The following is a 19,267-nucleotide window of genomic DNA, read 5'->3' on the forward strand; positions in this document are numbered from 1 at the left end:
CAGGATAAAAAATAGTCTATGTCACGTCTAAAACTATACATACCTATATTCACCACCAGATGGGTCGCAGTCAAAAACTAACTTGTAAAGAAATATAAAACCACATATTCCAAAATAAAGAATCCACATAATATGAAAAAGGTTTACCCACTACCATACCTATCATACACATATTTAACGTAATCTTTCTATATTAATCATCAATACTTTGTAACAGGAGACATCGTTTTCAGGAGTAACGATGTCAAGGATAATATAAGAATCTTCTAAAGAACAATCTACAAGGAACCCACGATTTAAATTTGCTATAATCCACTGAAACTGAGAAATCTGTATAGTGCAACATGCAGCATGCGATATGCACCGCTTGCCCTCCCACTACTAAACAAACCACCATGCATATTTGCCTGTTTCAGCAAATTATAGCAAATTCAACTGTTGGTGCGTTGTATAATATCATAGACTTCCACAAAGTACCAAATTTCAATCGATTGAGGTCGACTCATAACTTAAATAATAGCCGCCATATTTACTCTACAGTCAGCCTTTCTATTATTTTAAGACATAAATTTCAGCGTCTTACAAATTTTATTCGGTTAATTATTTTGTAAGTCCAAAAATTTCACTTCCTCTCAGCCAGAGTCCGAGTCCAATCCGAGAATTTCCGAAAGGCTTACGAACGGGCTTAAGTATTCCGTAAATTTGAGAATAAACAAAATTTCTCGGCGAAACAAAGTATGAAAATTTAATTATACGGTTCCCGCTAAAATTGCGCATTGTTTAAAGATTTCCGTATTTTAATATACCCGCCCTAAGGTCATAACTCGTGTGCGGGCCGCAGAGGGTAAAGGCAGGGCAGGAGGGCAGTTATTTATAAACCAATTAAAACCTCTGCGAATGGTAGATAACGAGCAATGGAGCAAACCAACTTTTTGGCTTTTGTTTCGGGGATGTGGTAAATCTCGTTGCCTCCGATAAATCCGGTGAAAATTGTATTGAATCTACATTTATTTTTAACCCCTGGCCCAAAAAGAGGGGTGTTATAAGTTTGAATTGTGTATCTGTGTATGTGTGTATCTGTCTATGGCATCGTAGCCCCTAAATGAATAAACCGATTTTAATTTCGTTTTTTTTTTTTTTGTTTGAAAGGTGGCTTGATCGAGAGTGTTCTTAGCTATAATCCAAGAAAATCGGTTCAGCCGTTTGAAAGTTATCAGCTCTTTTCTAGTTTAGTTATATTTTTCAAGTTCTGTATTAAGTGAAACCCACTGAAAACCAGTGCTACAGCTTGCTGCAGCATGATGCTGACTGGGGCTTGAGGATATTTTGGTCACCCTTAACACTTTGTTTAATTTAATTATCATTAATCAAAGTCAAAGTCATCGGTTCAAATTGGGTAGGTACTGTTATACACTTTCTCATTGTCAAAAAATGATTTAGTGGTGATAATTAATTACGTTAACTTAAAACTAAAGCTACGAGGGTTCCAAACGCGCTAAGTCTGAGAAGAGCCCACATCAAACTCAGTCTTAAGGTTCATTGTGGTGATCAAATAAAAAGTTATGAATCCAGCGGTTTCCTATGATTCGTTTGATGTCATGTTTCCGCTTTGCGTGGGGTCTTCTAAAGCTATGCTTTCCGGTGCAGGTCCATTCTAGCAGCTTTTGACTTCCACGTCCGTCGGTTTTTCGAATTATGCACCCTGTCCATTGCCACTTCAGCTTTGCAACCCGTTGAGCTATGTCGGTTACTCTGGTTCTCCTATGGATCTCCTCATTTCTAATTTGATCACGAAGAGAAACTCCAAGCATAGCTCTCTCCATCGCCCACTGGGAGGCTGAGCTTGTGAGGCCAATATTAGCGATCATGACCTCGGATCCATAATGTCTATCTACACGTAGGACAGATTAATGTAGATGGGTATTAATACCTGTCAAAATAGTCTGGCCAATTAAAGAACACAATGTCTCAGAGATGCCTAATGCGCCTCGAGTCCTAAATACCGTTCCTTTGCTCAGTTGTTGCGTGATTGAAGGACAAACCAAATAAAAAACACACTTTCGCATTTATAATATGGCATATGGGTATGAATGAATGATTGAATATACTTACTTTTAAAATTAATACAGAAAAAAACACATACAAAGCAAAACAAAATATAGGCAAGGAGGTACTATTTGGTGGACTTATCGCTACCTAGCGATCTTCCAGGAAATCTAAACTGGTGCACAGGACATAGCTATAGATATTAGAGGTAGATGACGTAAGTATATAGGTATATTAATGTATACTTAATATTATTGGGTAGTGATGGGTAGTGATATAGATGGCTATATTCCTGTCAAATACCTAAAGCCCGGACCATTAAAGAGCGTTATGTCTCACGGACGCCTAGCGCGCCGCAAGTCCTAAATGCTCAGACACCAAGAGTGTTTTATGCCGCCCCTTCATCACCCATAAGCCGCAACGCCAGTGCGTCTTGCCAAATGATCGTACATTCAGTGATTCTAACTATCCCATTTGTGCAGACATTGCCTTTTACGCCAGTTCTTACTATCGCGTTCGAAATTAAAACTCCGAATTGAAAATTTTGCGACTTATCCGAGTAAATTCATTGAAAACCATACCTAGATGAAAATATTATAATAAAACTTAAAGCTAGCTTTATCTCATTACTATACAAATCAGGCCCACGCGGAATGGTGTCAAGAATACTAGTTGCATTTCCGCGCTGGACAGCCAGGCTGATCCGTTGCGTAAAAAATGAGCCAAACTTTTGAAAAGTCGATGATGTCCACAAATTCATCTACGTGGGTGTAGGTTTTCAAAAATCTCGTGAGAACGCTTTGATTTTTTTTAGGATAAAAATTAGCCATGTCACCAATAGACCAATAAACCAACAAAAAACACACTTTCGCGTTTATAGGTATAGGATATGTATAGGTAGTGATGAGTAGTGAAAAAGGAAAGTCTTTTTCAAACAAAATATAGCCGTTTGGAGGTAAAACACCTTTTTTTCCATCAGTGATACGAATACACTTTTTTACTTCAGTGCAAAAACACTTTTGAAAACTGTAACATTTACTACTAAATTGTTTAAAAAACGAAATCAGACATCATTCGGAACTCGACGCCCAATCAAAATGGTGTAACGGGAGAAAATACATCGGAAATCCTTTAGCAAATTGAACCACACCATACTAACAACACGACTCTTATCCCCTTCGACATAAAGTCGAAAACTGTCGAAAATTCTTAACACGTTCTTTAGGGAATAAAGTGGTTCCTATTCTGAAAGGTATAGAGTCGCAATTTTATCGAAATTTTCGCATGTACAACACTCCGTCATTAAGCGGCGTGTAAACATAGATAGAGAACAAACAAACAAACAGACAAGCTGATATAATCCCTCTGTACACGGCGTACGTAAGGTACCCGTGCTATGATTGACGTTAACTCGTTTATCGGTTCTGTTTTGCAATTGGCAGTTTAAATTACAGTTTAACTATTTAATTTAGTTTACCCGTAGTTGCAACTAACTAGAGTATTAACTAATCATAGAAATCGATGTCAAAAATCATGAGGCTTAAATTTTGTCGGCTTCCCTGGCATAGTGGTAAGGTTCTAGGCTCGATTCCCGGCATTTCTGGTCTGGTCCGGTGGGAGGCTTCGGCCGTGGCTACTTACTACCTTACCGGCAAGTGCCGCCAAGCGATTTAGCGTTCCGGTACGATGCCGTGAACCAAAGAAGTATGAGTTCAATGAAAACTGCCGTACCCCTTCCAGGTTAGCCTTCCTTCCATCTTAGACTGCATCTTTACTCACCACCAAGGGAGATTACAGTCAAGGGCTAACTTGTATTTGAATAAAAAACTGGTACGGAATAGCGGATACTCTTTCGCGATCTGTGTTTCCTACCAATTACAATCCGGGTATCTTTAAAACAAGAGTGAATAGGCACCTTCTAGGTTAACGCGTTCCATCTTAGACCACATCATCACTTTCCATCAGGTGTGATTGTGGTCAAGCGCTTGCCTATAGTGAATAAAAAAAAAGTGCCCGATCTCTGTTCCGCGCATCAGCGTCCAAATATAGTTCTAATGGTTGTCCTCCGATAAAAGACGTTTCAGAAGCAGAACAAGTATTTTCCCTGTAGGTACTAATTTTTCTGGTGCACATCAAAAGTATATTCATTTACTAGCTGATGCCCGCAGCTTCGCCCACGTGGATTGGTCAGATCCCCTGCAGCATCAGGATTGAGGAGTTGGAATCCAAATTTTTTATGAAACAATGTCGCAAAGTTCCTCTATCGATTAAAAAAAAATTACGCAAATCGGTTCAGAAATCTCAGAGATTTCGGTGTACATAGGTAGAAAAACACAACTCCCTTTTTGAAAGTCGGTTAAAAAAGTAGCCTATGTTACACCCTGGTCAATCCTCTACTTGTCTGTGAAAATCCCGTCAAAATCGGGTCAGCCGTTCCAAAGATTAGCCTTTTCAAACAGACAGACAGACAAAAATTTTAAAAACGTGTGATTCAATTAAGGTATCGTTCAAATAACCCTATGAGCTTAATATGAGGTAGTTATTTCGAAATTACAGACAGACACTCCAATTTTATTTATTAGTATAGATTCGAAGCCCAAATAATAAAGCTCAATGGCACACGTTCACTTCACGTCGTCATAGTACGTCAAATAAAGTAATAAACTCGAGCACCACTTCCCAGTTTATAGCCGTAAAGTTTGAGCGTGGCTCGGCTAATTCTAACAGTTGGCTAATACGTTAGCTGGACTTTTAGATTTACAGCCATACTTGAACTGTTAGACGGAGTTGGGCAAACTGTTGTGTGTACTAACCTTTAGTTCATACGAAGTTGGACGTCTTTTTGCTAAATGACATGGAAAGCTGTGATTTGAAAACGAACCAACAGTAAAACTTTTGTCTGGAAATTTAAACCACATCTGTACTCTCATTATAACTACGGAACCCTAAAAATGCGATTGTGTGTCTATTTGTATGTCTAGCTTTATACGGCTAATCCGCCAAACCGTTTTGACGTGGTACAACGCGGTACTTAGCTTGCGTCTTGGTACTTTTTATATTGGAAAATCAAAGAGTCTCCATGGGATTTTTAAAAACTTAAATCCACGCGGATAAAGCCACAGGCATCAGCTAGTAATACCTGTATAAAGTTTGTCAATCCTCGCTTGGATGGCGCCAGCGTGGTGAATTTTTTTTTAGTCAGATACAAGTTAGCCCTTGACTGCAAATCTCACTTGGTGGTAAGTGATGATGCAATCTAAAATGGAAGCGGGCTACTACGGGGAATACTCCTTTGGTTTCGACACGGTATCTTACTGAAACGCTAAATCGCTTGGGTGTACGACTTTGTCGGTAGAGTGGTAACTAGCCACGGCCGAAGCCTCACACCGGACCAGACCAAAGATTTAAGAAATTTAAAATTCGAAAACTCCTGCCAGGAATCGAACCCGGGACCTCCCACAAATAAGACCACAGCGCCCACAACAGCTGTACCGGGGAGTCGTCTAAACTACCTTGTTGGTAAAATAGATACCTATAGCTTGATTTCCTTTCACACACGCCCTTTAGGCATTTGATGCTACCAAAACAAAACCCAACACGGCAGACAAGTCGTAATCAGCAATCGCGTTTATCCTTACAAATGGACCATTTAATCATCAGCCGTGAGAGATGACCGTCACTTTAGCGGTGGCTTTTTGTGCGACCCCGCGCTAATCGCTGCTTTGACGTTTGAACCGATGTTTTGTGTTATAAATGCTGATACATTTGAGATGTTGCGTGAAATATCCGGGGTCCATATTATAACAGGCTAATCTGTTGGCAAAAATATTTCAGGAGTCTATTTCATTTAAAAAAGTTTGCAATTAAATTATTTTCACAGCAAACTTGATAAAGCATTTTATCAAAAGTAAAATATTGTTTATAGTTTCAAGCCAAAAATTTCACAAATCTCATTAAAATAGTAAATTGCACTGCAGATTTAGAGCCAGCAACGATACGGCGCGGTTCTGGTGAGCCGTGACCCACCAATCGTATTTATTTACGATCAATATAACTTTTATTGCTCTAATCCAAAAGTAGTGCCAATATCCTGTCGAGTGCATTCACGATTTGTGATGCCAAGCCAAATATACTGACCGACAACTGAAAAATCAATTGTGATATTAAAAATGTTACAATAAAATGAACAAATAAAATACCTATTTGTAGATTAATTTAATTAATTGAATGAAAAAATAAATAATTATAATAATAATTAGTTTACATTTTCTTGTTTTTGTTATTTTCTATTTTGTTACTTCTTTTATTTTATTTTTGTAAACATTTTTTTTAAATAGGATAATAATGAGAAAATAAATAGATAAATGATATAATATTGTAATTAAACGCAGATGCGTTTGACGATTCAATTAATGCATTTTTTTTTCAATTAATGCATTTTAATGCAATTGAGTGGTAGATACCACTCCTACCGAGAAGAACCAGCAAGAAACTCGGCGGTTGCTCTCGTTCGTTCGATAAGTTCGCAAGGCATGGTTATCGTCAAGCGCAAGCCTATCCTGTAACAAAAAAAAAACGATTGTCTACCTCGCTGGCCAAGTACGGATTATCAGTCTTCACATATCTTTGAGAGTAGTATTCAAATTCAAATTCAAAATATTTTTATTCAATTAGACTTTTACAAGTTCTTTTGAATCGTCAAAAGCATCTACCACTGGTTCGGAATGCCTTTCCTACCGAGAAGAACCAGCAAGAAACTCGGGGTTGCTCTTTTCAAAGATTTTATATAACTTTGATCTGATATGAAGTACTTACTCTCAAATATGCAGGTCTCCTCATGATGTTTTCCTTCACCGTTAAAGCAAGTGATTTTTAATTAAGTACTTAAAACGCACATAGCTCTGAAAAGTTAGAAATGTGCCGTACGTGCCTAGGATCGAACCTCGGACCCCCCAAATGTTAAACGTTATTGAAATTAACTAAATAGGTTATAGTTTTTTAATACTATTTTTAGAGTCAAATAGAATGTGAAAGGAAAGATAGAAGCACAATAGAAATTTTCACTAAAAAAGAAAAGTAAGCCGAACATTTTTTGGAAAGAAAACGTAAAAATGTGTACCTAAAAAGTGCAAATTCAGTGCCATGATATCACAGTTTATCTATCATACAGTGAGGAAATGAATAAACGAGCAACTACAAAAGCCTTGCGGATAAGTGGAAACCGCCAATTGTGTTTTAGTTCATAAACAGTTCTGTTTTTATTAATTTTCCTTAGTAAGTGCGATTGAGCAACCAAGATAGACATTGGTACCTAGCAATCTAAAGGGGTCATCGAAAGAGCAGCTTTTGATTTTTATTGATTTACAATTGATCAAATAACTGAGATATTGCTGATTGAAAATTAAGACAGTTAAATTTTACAGACCAGGAAATCTATGAGCATGCTCTATTTTTACCTAGTAGTCTCTTTTTCAAAATATTATGCCTCATTGACGATGAATGTTGTGGTCCTATTTTATTGGCGAAATATAGGGACGAGTATATTTATTCGACTTGAAAATAACGAAAACTGTGATTGAAACTGTTTTCCCTTGACGGTTTTTGGTGTAATTTTTTTAATAAAAAATATTGAGTAAACGAGCAGACGGGTCACCTGGTGTTAAGTGGTTACCGCCGTCCCTGAACATTTGCAGCACCAGAGGTACCGCCGATGCGTTGCCGGCCTTTCAGGGATTTGTTAGTCCGCGCATTGAATAACCCCATGGTTTATTCTAGTGGGAACTCCGCTGATGGGGTGTTTGTCATTAATGATGTTTCCCAACTGTTATGGTATGGTTGTTAAACTGTGACGCTATAGGGGGCGGTCGGAAAGCGATCCGATCGTATTTATTTACGACCAATAAAACTTTTATTGCACTAATCCAAAAGAAATAATGCTGGCATCGAGTGCATCCACGGCTCGCGACAAATAAGTAACTGAGCGCTGAACGTGAAAATTCTTTCATTAACTTTTCTTATTTTACTTTCGATACAAAATACTTTCCTTTGTAATAATTGACTGGACACCATCGAGATATCCTGGGAGTGTTGTTTAATTGAAATGTTACAATTTTACGCCCAACTTGAAATTACATACTTCAAGTGAAGGTTACAGTAACTAGAAAAGAGCTGATAACTTTCAAACGGCTGAACCGATTTTCTTGGATTATAGCTATGAACACTCTCGATCAAGCCACCTTTCAAACAAAAAATACTAAATTAAAATCGGTCCATTAGTTTAGGAGCTACTTATGATGCCACAGACAGATACACAGGTCAAACTTATAACACCCCTCTTTTTGGGTCGAGGGTTAAAAATATTTTGATATAACTCAGTGAAGCAGCAATGTAGAACCAACCAATGTCAAATGAGCTCTCTGGCTATCATTCAGTGTTATACACTGAGTTAACGAATCGTTTGGCTGGTGGTAAGTGATGATGTCGTACCTCTTTGGTTTCTACACGGTATCGTACCGGAACGCTAAATCGCTTGGTGGTATGGCCTTGCCGATAGGGTGGTAACTAGCCACGGCAGAAACACATTTGCAGCAAGTTTTCGTGAAAAATCTCAATAAAATGACTGCAAGTAACCCGGTAGAGATTTATTGTCGGTGTAAAAGTTACAGTTCCCGAGTTTAGTGGGAGTCGTAATGTGCAGGCGCGGTACTTTGTACGGGGTAGTTTTAAAATTACATTGATTTACTGCTGCACTAAGCCTTGATAGCCTAGTGGTTAGGACGTCCGCCTTCTATTTGGGAGGTTGGTGGTTCGATCCCGGGCACGCACCTCTAACTTTTCAGGTTATGTGTAAAAAATATCACTTGCTTTACCGGTAAAGGAAAACATCGTCAGAAAACCAGCATGCCGGATAGACACAATGCTCTTAAAGGTGTGTGAAGTCTGCTAGTCCAAATTTGGCCTAAATCTTTCTCTTTCTGAGAGGAAACCTGTACTTAGTAGTGAGCCAGCGACGGGTTAATGATGATGATGGTAGAAACACATTTGCAGCAATTTTTCGTGAAAAATCTTAATAAAATGACTGCAAGTAGAGATTTACTGTCGGTGTAAAAGTTACAGTTCCCAAGTTTAGTGCCAGTCATAATGTGCAGACGCGGTACTTTGTACCAGTAGACGTAGTTTTCAAATTACATTGATTTACTGCTACACTTGGGTTATTGTTGGCTAAAAATGGCATGCGCTTTCTTAGGTCGGCTCAAAGTCTTAGTAGTTAAGAAAAATCGGTCATGTCATAGTTTATAAGTAATTATCTATCAGGTTAGGAGTACTTTTTTTTTTAATTTCGTGCTCTGTAAAAATTATTTTATTAAAATAAGTCACAACAATTACTTCTGCTCTACACTAACGAGAAACAGATGGCACAAAGCTCTATAAAAAAGTGTATTTTTCAAAATAAGCCATAATGACATTCACACCCTATAAAATTAGCTATTAGAAAAACCCCTCGTATTCCTTTGAAACGTTAAAAAGACCCTTTTCATAATAGAGAACCATTCAGGAGGTGATACTATACTGTCTCGATGACATCGTTCGTTATTTTTGTGAAGGCAAGCGTGCGTAACTTGTGTTTGCAGGCAACTTTTAAAAAAACGCAGCGCATGCAAAAAACCACCTTCCCACTTTTGATTTAGAGCTTCAGAAAAACGCTCGAATAAGTTGGTTTAAAAAACTGCAAAACCTTAAACGTAAGCAAAGAAATTTGAACTCTATAGTTTCGATATTGGGTTGAAATTGTTTTACGTTGTGTTGGAGTAAGATTATGATAGTGGCATAATGATAGGGCATGTTTAGTATAAGCATAGCTAAGTGTGCAATACTCTGGGCGTATTGCTGGGCTTGGAATTAAGCGGTCTTCGGTGATGATAATATTAAAATATTGTAGTGTTTATCTGAGGATATTAGCCAAACAGCTTCAAATTGATGTTTTAGCAAACCTTAAGAGGAGGAATGTTGTACTTAATTCACCAAGCACCTCTACAATGGGTTGTTAAGCATACTAAGACTGGAGTTCGCCGAAAGCTACATAAACAACGGTTGCTAAATCAGCTGGTTATTTCGAAACCGTCGTTTAAACAACCGTTTTAATATTTACTGTTCATCACGAAAAAGTGTAGCATGATTACTAAATCGGCGGAACACCATCTGTTCTCAGCTACGCTGCTGCTACGAACGAACGCTAAAACGCAATGCGTTAGCGAAGACACATTGTCATTACTATTCAACACAACAAACTGTGACGCCTATATTTAGGAGCATAAAATATAATACTTTCAACTGGAAAAGTACAAAGACGCTATGGGTAAGATGAACTACACTATTGTTCTAAATTTTGCCAGGTAGTAACCGTCCCAAATTTACAACTTCGGGGCCCCGACGTCACAGTCGTGATCATGTGTCCTGCACGTGTTGGACTGTTGATTTTTTGCTGTCGTGTTGCCGTAATTATTTGTGCGTGCATTTAAAGATGATTTTAAGAGATTCTAGTGTTTAAAATAATTTCAATATTAAAATGGAGGGCCAAAAATGTGTACAAGTGATTTTTCAAGTGACGACAAGCGCATCAGTTCAGAGTTGGTTTTAAAATATCAAAATATAGTGGAAAGTAAGATAAGTAATTATTTCCAACCATTACATTAATCACTTGTTGCACGCTACTGAAATGAACGACGCAAAGACAAATCGAAATAATCTAAATTGATCTGTACACAAAGGCACAACAGATGTAAAAATGTGGAAACCCCGGTTAAACGACCCTTCCGAGCTCGGTTAGGTAAAACGGCCGTTTTAGGGCTGCAAACCTCGGTTAGGTGCTGGTGAACAGTAAAAATCACTTAATCAGCCGGTTTTCTAATAATCAGCCGTTTTAAAAGTCGGTGAACTCCACCCTTAGAATTTCTTTCTGAAGTAAAATTCCTCATAACATTCAGCTTTGCTTTATGTTGCTAATATAATATGACCAGTTTATACCTGAGACTTCATCCGCGTAGACTACAGAAGTTTACGCGTAGACCAAACCCCTATTAAACTACCCCCTAGACTTAGAGGTTGAATTTTTAAAACTCCTATGTCGTAATAGCAGCTATTTGCATGCCATTCAGCCTAATTCGTCCAGTAGATTGAGCTGTGCACAGTCAGTCAGTGAGTAAGCTTTATTTTTATGGGTACATGTACATATACCTATAGATCACAGATTTATAAGTACGAAAGTGTAACTTGATAATATTGTTTTTGAAAAAAAAGAATTAAATTTTCAAAAATTACAGATACTTGGGTAAACTTACCTAAATGGTTAGTTAGTTTAGTCAAACAACAAAAAATCTACTTCCATTACATTTTATCTTGACGCGAGATTGTATTTGTGGAATTGATCACGAAGATGATCACAAAAAGTCAGCATCCAGTATTTGATTGAGGAAAAGCTTTCTTTTGGATTTAAGTGAAAAAATTCTCACTGTGGCACAGAATAGTACTGTGGTCTGCGACGCACGATCGCTTGCGCGCCTGCGTGTACTGCTTTTTACCTCAGAAATAGATTGTTTTGGTTTTTAGATTGAGATCTAGTTTAATCTATAATCGAAAAAACTTTAAAAAATTTGGTGCTTCCATCTGTTTGTGAAATCTAAGCATTCGAATTTTTCAATCGGGTCTCCTCTCAGAATGAGAATTGTTTGGTTAGGTACCACGCTGGCCAAGTGCGGATTGGTAGACTTTTTCACACTTTTTCTAATGCCTAATCATTTTTGAGTCAGCAATCCTTATATCATTTTTGAGTATTGAGTAATATATTTGTGATTTGCAAGATCATTAACGGTCGAAAAGAATATAATCCATCTATCTGTAATCTGCCGATATGTTACAATACCAAAGTTGGTATTTGTCAATACGTGATTGTATGTTTTTCACCTTGGGGATAAATCACCGATGGTTTAATATATTATTTATTATTGATTTCGGCCATAATTTATCTTGCGTCTGTTATCCTTTACTGGCTATTCTTATATTCACACCTTATAATAATTTTCTAACCACCATCACGATTGGCAGTGCAGACTTTTCAAACTAACACCCCCATCCCCACCCTTTTGATAGTTAATTAAACGTCAGAAGGGGAAATATTCGCGTCATTAGGAAAACTCCTAGACGTCGCAGCCGGAAGTGATGTCGCCCCCTACCGCCTTCAGCTACTGGCGGTTTAGTCAGTATCTAAATTAAAAAATACTGCACACATTTCATACACACTCTTTCAGCTGTCAACCGTTTAGAAAACAGCTATTAGAAAGTTGTCCCAACTAATTTCGTTGTGGTCTACTTGTTATCCGACTACGCAAAGCCAAAGGGAAGGGTTATGATTTTAGCAGTCTATGCAATAACCAAAACATCCAAAAATAACGAAATGTATGTCTGTAGTTATGAGTGGTCCACTATAGCGCCTAAACTAATTAGTTGATTTTGATAAATGAATGAATCAATAAATGAGGTGTCGATCGATTTGTTATAGTTCGGGTGATACAGGATGCATTTAATACGAACAAAATCAATATGGTGGGTGTTGCATCCCAAAATATATCTATTCACGGTTCAGAATTTGGTTTGTCACAATGTTATCAAGATTCCATTCAATAATTTTGGCGTACAAAGGTCAAAATAATGATACAATCTTGACAATCTTTTGACGAATTCCTGAAACTTTACATCGTTAAATTTTAATCAGTAAAATTTAATAGGTATTAGAATTAGTTACCATTCAATAACAGCTATTATTTTAAATTATATATTTACATATATCATAAAAAAGAAATAACGATTTTATATATTTTTCAAAAGAAACAGAACTCTGTTGCAATAGTGCACATTTTATCTGATCTAAAAAGCGATCCTTTAGAAACATATTCAAATCGGTGATTGGTGAAATTTTTTTGCACAAAGGATAAGAGCATTAGGCCAGACTTTCTAGCCATATTAAAATTCCTAAAGCTCAACAATTAAAGTTAGGAATAATAAAGTCTAAGGATGTAGGGTTATAATATCATCTCATTATCTTATAAGTACCTACTACTTGATCATTCAATGGGCCCGTATGTTTGCGCATCCCATAACCTTGGTGTGCCTTGGTGTATTGTTTCTCACCGTTCCCAGGCTTGTATGGAATCCTGTACAAAATGTATCATGCTTTCATTGTGATATTGTAGGTATATCAAATTTTTGAAAAGAGTAACAACCGAGTTTCTTGCTGGTTCTTCTCAGTAGGAAAGTAGTTTTTTTTAATTTATAAAAGCCCTGCACAAAAAATTGAACAAGGAAGGTAAAATCTACTTGAAGATATAATTCCTAATGTTTAATATCTGACGCTCATATTATTTTTTTTGGGTCAGAAGTTGGTCCTTCGAGTGACAAAGTCCCAAGATAAATTATCAAGGCTTGTCACTTGACCTCATAAACTTTGGGAAGGTCCTTGTTCTAATATAAATTCGTGACATAACTTGCTAATGTGACGCATTCTGTTGAAAATCTCTTAACTAAATTGGCAGATCTAAAACTAGTGTTATCCTTTTCCTCTGAGAGCATTATAAAAGGGATAGCTATAGATAAATGAAGATTGTGTAAAACAGAATTAGCCACATTTGCGCTAAAGATAAAACTCAAGCAAAACACAATCGAAAAATAATACGTTGGAAAAAACGAATTACCACCTGCTGTTTTTACGTTTTATAAGAAAATATAACTAATTTTACACTCATACTCGTATTACAATCATTGATATTAAATAACCATTTTATTTTCACACAGAAGCTTTTAAATAAACAACACACAAAAACTACAGGACGGATTTGGCTGGGAATGGAGATAGATTATACCCTGGGTTAACACAAAGGCTACTTTTTATCCCGGAAAATCAAAGAGTTCCGAAGCGATTTTAAAGACCTAGATCCACTCGAACGAAGTCGCGGGCATCAGCTAATATTTAATAATCAGGGGTTAAAAAGAGATCAATCATTTGCGCATATTTAAATTTTTAACAAAAATAACTTGGCAGGGCTCCTTTTGTGATTCCTGCGCAAAATTCACATTGCCCTACTTCCTACAGAATATCGTTGGTAAAAAATAAAGGCCAAAATTAAATTCCTTACAGCCCATAAAGTATAGAGTTACGTCATTAGGACGATGAGAATTTTCGACTTTCTACGCACTCGGCAAGAATTTTTTTCTCATGATTACGGAGAAATATTTTTGGTGAAAAGTGCCGATTTGAAAGGCCTTTGTGTAATAAGATCAGTTTATCTGATCTATGGACAAAAACTGGACTTTACGATGAAATTTAGGGACAGAATTAATTGAAATTTGATGAGAATATCAATCGTGATTAATGAAGTGCGTAACAAAGATTTGGATCAAGTTGAATCACATTTTAATCGATTCGACTTGAATAACTTCCAGTTTTAAGAATTAGAAGATACTAGCTGACGCCCGCGACTTCGTCCGCGTGGATTTAGGTTTTTCGATATCCCGTGGGAACTCTTTGGTTTTCCGGGATAAAAAGTAGCCTATGTGCTAATCCAGGATATTATCTATCTCCATTCCGAATTTCAACCAAATCCGTCCAGTAGTTTTTGCGTGAATGAGTAACAAACATACACACACACACACACACACACATATAAACTTTCGCCTTTATAATATTAGTGTGATCGTGAAAAGTACTTATATAAACTTAAAGTAAATATATATCTTCTAAAAACTACTTACACAAGTGAACACAAAAACTGATAAAAACATTAATCTAGTTTTCAAAATACATTTCGGATTTTCTCCATTTACTAGAAATAATGTGAGACACAATGAAGAAAAAGATAGGTAGATACTCGATAAGTTATATTAGGCATGTAGATCCTAAATGATCTTGGGAAATTGCAGGGACGAAGAAATTTAATTCTAACAATTCTACAGTACAGTTCTAATGGCAATTCGTGATAGTTGTCGTATGTCTAATGGACAAAATTAAGCAATATTATATTACAACCGAAGAATCCTCATTGGCATATACAATTACAAACTATCAGTGAAAGGTAATAAGGATGACATTGGTTTGCACGTTTTAAATCCAAGGCGTGAAGTTAACTGCACCCCTCGGTACACGGAAGACACCATTATTCCATTTTAAAGAGTTCAAGATTCAAATCTAATGCCGCGTGACGATCGAGCGCGATACGCCGTGACGATTGCATACTCGTAGGAAATTTGATGAACTTCCACCGTACTATTTTAAACCTTACCTTCTACGATAGAAAGTTCGAAATCCTCTGCTAATACAACTACATGTGTTCTCACGGCAAGTTCCTGTGACTTCACTAAGAAAAGGTCACTCTGGAAATAGTTTTTTCTGTCCATTTTGAACTCTATGCACATGGCAATAGATATTACTTGAAAAAGGTTTGATTAGTTTCAACGCTAGGGAAGACAAAACAAGCCGCCGCACATGTTTCGAATACTTTAATTTTTTCTGTAGTGCTAAATAAAAATATTTTCTACGTTTTTATAGACTTAAAAAACGATTATCGTGTTCCTTGTCAGTAAACTTAATTATAGCTTTTCTACCTGATTTCATATTGATTTAATGTCGTGAGAAGTTTATGTAAACAATTTACGATTTATTATTCTACATCAACTGCACTGCATTTTCATTATTTTCTGCAACAGTCATAAGTGACATTTAGAGATAGATATTATTCATAGTTTAGAACTTCATTTGTAACTTAGCTTAACTTATAATGGTTGTTTTTATAACTTTCTAACTATAAACTACAGAAATCTGATAAAGCCTTATTATTAGTTATTACCTATGTATTACGATTTCCGCTGCATTGCGATTTCCCGTTTTATAGCTACCTACATAAAATATATAAGTTTTGAGTATGGGTTGCCTGGAAAAGATCACTTTAGTAATAAGGTCGCCCTTTGTTATTAAATGTCTCCTGCATTTTTATTCTTTGTAATATTATGGTTGGCAATGAAGATGTTTAAATAAATAAATAAATGAATGCTCTATTACAGATTTTGTCGTTTTATTTATTTTGAGCAGTTAATTGAATGGTATTACAATAATTCAAGCTTCATCATAATTATCATCATATCTAAACTCTTCGTCGGCCCACTACTATGTATGGATCTCCTCTCAAAACGAGAAGGATTTAGGCTATAATCCACCACGCTGGCTAAGTGCTGATTCATGCACTTTTAAGAACATTATCAGGCATCCAGGTTTCCTACTATCTTTTCTTTAACAAGCTTCATAACTTTAATTAGTTCAAGTATTTTTCAACACCAAATTAAAACGTAATGATACAATAGTTAATGTAAGTTTTATCTTTTTCCAGGTGAGTCGCAACAGCATGGAGATGACTGCGGTTACAGTTATATAAGTGAGTGAAAGACTAACACTTGATTTGTTAAACACGATTTTTGTAAACTTTATTGCACAACCTACGATCTTTGTAAACACAACCTAAGAGTCGTGTCGGACAAAAGTCCTAAAAAAAATTATGATTACAAAAAAACCTAAGAGTCATACAAAAAATGGACTTATAAGTTTGAGGCTGCTAATTTTGCACTTATGATTTATTTTTGAATTCTTAAAAGAAATCTTCATATGTAATTTACCAAATAAATTCGAGTATTGACACTATTATAGTATACCTACGATTGTAACGGATGGGTCGTGAAAAGGTAACAGACCATTAGACAAACAGACACACTTTCAATATTTTTATAATATTAGTAGGTATAAATTTTTTGATATATAAAGGGGGAAAAAGAGAGAAAGTATGGTTGTACATAAATCCAAATATCAATCCTTTTAAGGGTTAATATTATGTATTTCATAGTTTATAAAAAATCGCAAATCTGCCAATCGAAAAAAAATACAAAAACCAGAAAGAATCCTTAAAAACAACTCGCAATTTAACGGCACATCCAATAATTGTCACTCGGAAATAACTCTGCATAAAAAATAGGACGCGAACTCTCTCTGCAACTATAATAATCACCACTACAATTAAAAATTCTCCCCGGATAGGATTGCTCTCCAAAACAAACTCGGCACGGATAACTTGGCCCAATAATGAGATTGCAAGTCCGAGATTCACCTTTGGAAAATATTCTAAAAGATTTTTCCTTTGACCGTGCCAGTGTAGCGAAACTAAAAACAATCCAGCATCTCGACACTAACTTAATTATCGAACTTCTCTCTAATAAAGTTTCTAATTGAACTGTGAAATAAATTTTTCAAAGACCTACTTACTAACTAACGGGACTTGGTCACGATGGATGCCAGCGATTTCGTCGGTTTGGGTCAGTTGAATAATAAAGATTCAGTTGAACTCCTTTGGCGGTGTTCCCATTTCTCAGACAGGTAGGTACAGCTCAATCCATTGATTCTAAAAATTTGAGATTTTTCATTATGACTATTATTATTTTTTAATAAAAAATAGCGAGCAAATGAGCAGGCGGGTCACCTGATGTTAAGTAATTATCGCCGCCCATGAACATTTGCAGCACCAGAGGTACCGCCGATGCGTTGCCGGCCTTTCAGGGATTTGTTGGTCTGCCCCTTGAATAACCCCATGTTGTAATCTAGTGGGAACACCGCCGGTGGGAGTTGATTCCACAGTATGAATGTACGTGGAAAAAAGGGTCTGGCACAACGGGCGGGCGAAGTGCACCAGACACCCAGGTTATTATAGTCGAAATTCCACGGACACGTAAGAAGCGATTTGCCTCCTCATTTCTAATTCGAACCGCTTGGATATGGAACACCCTTCCAGCATCTTAAAAATATTGTAGTCCCACTGAGTAAAGGTAGAGCCTCACTTTGAAAGAGTTTTCAGTAATTCCCGGGTAGAATTACTGAAAATTCTTTCAAATGCCGGGGCAAGTCTGGAAAAGCTATAAGACGAAGCCATAAATCCCGTTCAAATATTCCGAGTTCTTACCTTGTAGAATATTCCTCAGGATTCCGACCTCCTTGACTATGACAGCGTAAAAACAAACCGACGCCCGAGTCTAACTCAATTAATGAACTTCCCTCGCCGTAAACTATCGCATTGAACCGTGAAGACAGTATCGTCGGGGCAATCATTAAAAATTCAATTCGGGAACTTTTTTAATTTCGCCTTCCTCAATTTGCATTTGTTATTGGCGGTGATTTTACGGTATACTCATAAAAAGTATAAATTAATTTCGACGCAAACTCTTTTTCAAAATTTAGAGAGATTTGGTGCTTTATGAGAAAGATCTTTACTAAAATTTCAATGCTTTATAAGGGTAGTTATGTGATCACGCTGGTTAAGCAACGTTGACTCCAGTTGGTAACTGGGTGGATGACAGCGTATTTTTTTATTGGGATCTCTATCAACCTCGTCGTCAGTGAAAGATACTGGTACAGAAACGGCGTTTTTCTGACTGAACGTATTATATCCACAAGACAACTACTACAAACCCATTATTAACCTAAGTTTGTTTATACTTGATGTAACTTGCATAATATCAAATAAATTAGTTTTCTTTCTTTCTTACAATGATTTATCTCACTGTAAGTTTACAAACATACACTACACTAGTCTAGTGGATCTTTTCCTGGTTAATTAGATACATTACCTTTTTACAGAGCCCTTTATTAGCGTTTTAGTTAGCGCGCTTGCCTGCAGCTATTACGGCTCCGTTTGCAGTCACTTGCCATCACGTGAAAATTCAGCTAGCACAAACTAGTCTAGTAGCAATAAAAATAACAAATTTAGACAGTAGACTAGTAAGCAAGAGATATTTTTGCGGCATTTGTAATAGAAAACGCAACAAGAACACCTCCATGCAATGTCTGTTCTGCTTTGTGGATCTCGTACAAATACCGGCGCTGACGTATCCTCTGAAAAATAAGCGTTCCCGTACACTCACATGGACTAAGAGCCAGCGCGTGCCAGACCTTCGTTATTTGATAAAAGCTGAATGTTTCTGGCATGCGCTGGCTCTCTCTCTAATACTGCTTTATGAGTTTCGCACATTTTGCAAAAACCTACCTACCTAGCCCACTCGTGACCTCGTGCAAGTTAATGCCTTACAGTGCCATCTATGATCTGGTTTAGTAAATTATTTGTTCAAGAAAACGTGATGTAAC

General features: G+C 36.7%; 1 protein-coding gene across 8 annotated transcripts in view; it reads left to right on the forward strand.

Moving 5' to 3' along the window:
- The window catches only part of LOC123865889 (teneurin-m), a 614,472-nt gene that overhangs the window by 298,320 nt on the left and 296,885 nt on the right, over nucleotides 1–19,267 (forward strand). For 6 of the 8 annotated variants that reach the window (XM_045907095.1, XM_045907091.1, XM_045907092.1 and 3 more), the window contains exon 2: nucleotides 16,476–16,520. The exons of the other annotated variants lie outside the window; for them this stretch is intronic. Coding sequence is in view for 5 of the 6 variants with exons in the window: in XM_045907091.1 (XP_045763047.1) it covers nucleotides 16,476–16,520 (45 nt within the window). In the remaining variant the exon portion in view is untranslated. The remainder of the gene's footprint in view (nucleotides 1–16,475; nucleotides 16,521–19,267) is intronic. 8 annotated transcript variants of the gene reach the window in all.

This window comes from Maniola jurtina, chromosome 6 (assembly GCF_905333055.1).
Source record: "Maniola jurtina chromosome 6, ilManJurt1.1, whole genome shotgun sequence".
In the NCBI taxonomy this organism is placed as follows: domain Eukaryota; kingdom Metazoa; phylum Arthropoda; class Insecta; order Lepidoptera; family Nymphalidae; genus Maniola; species Maniola jurtina.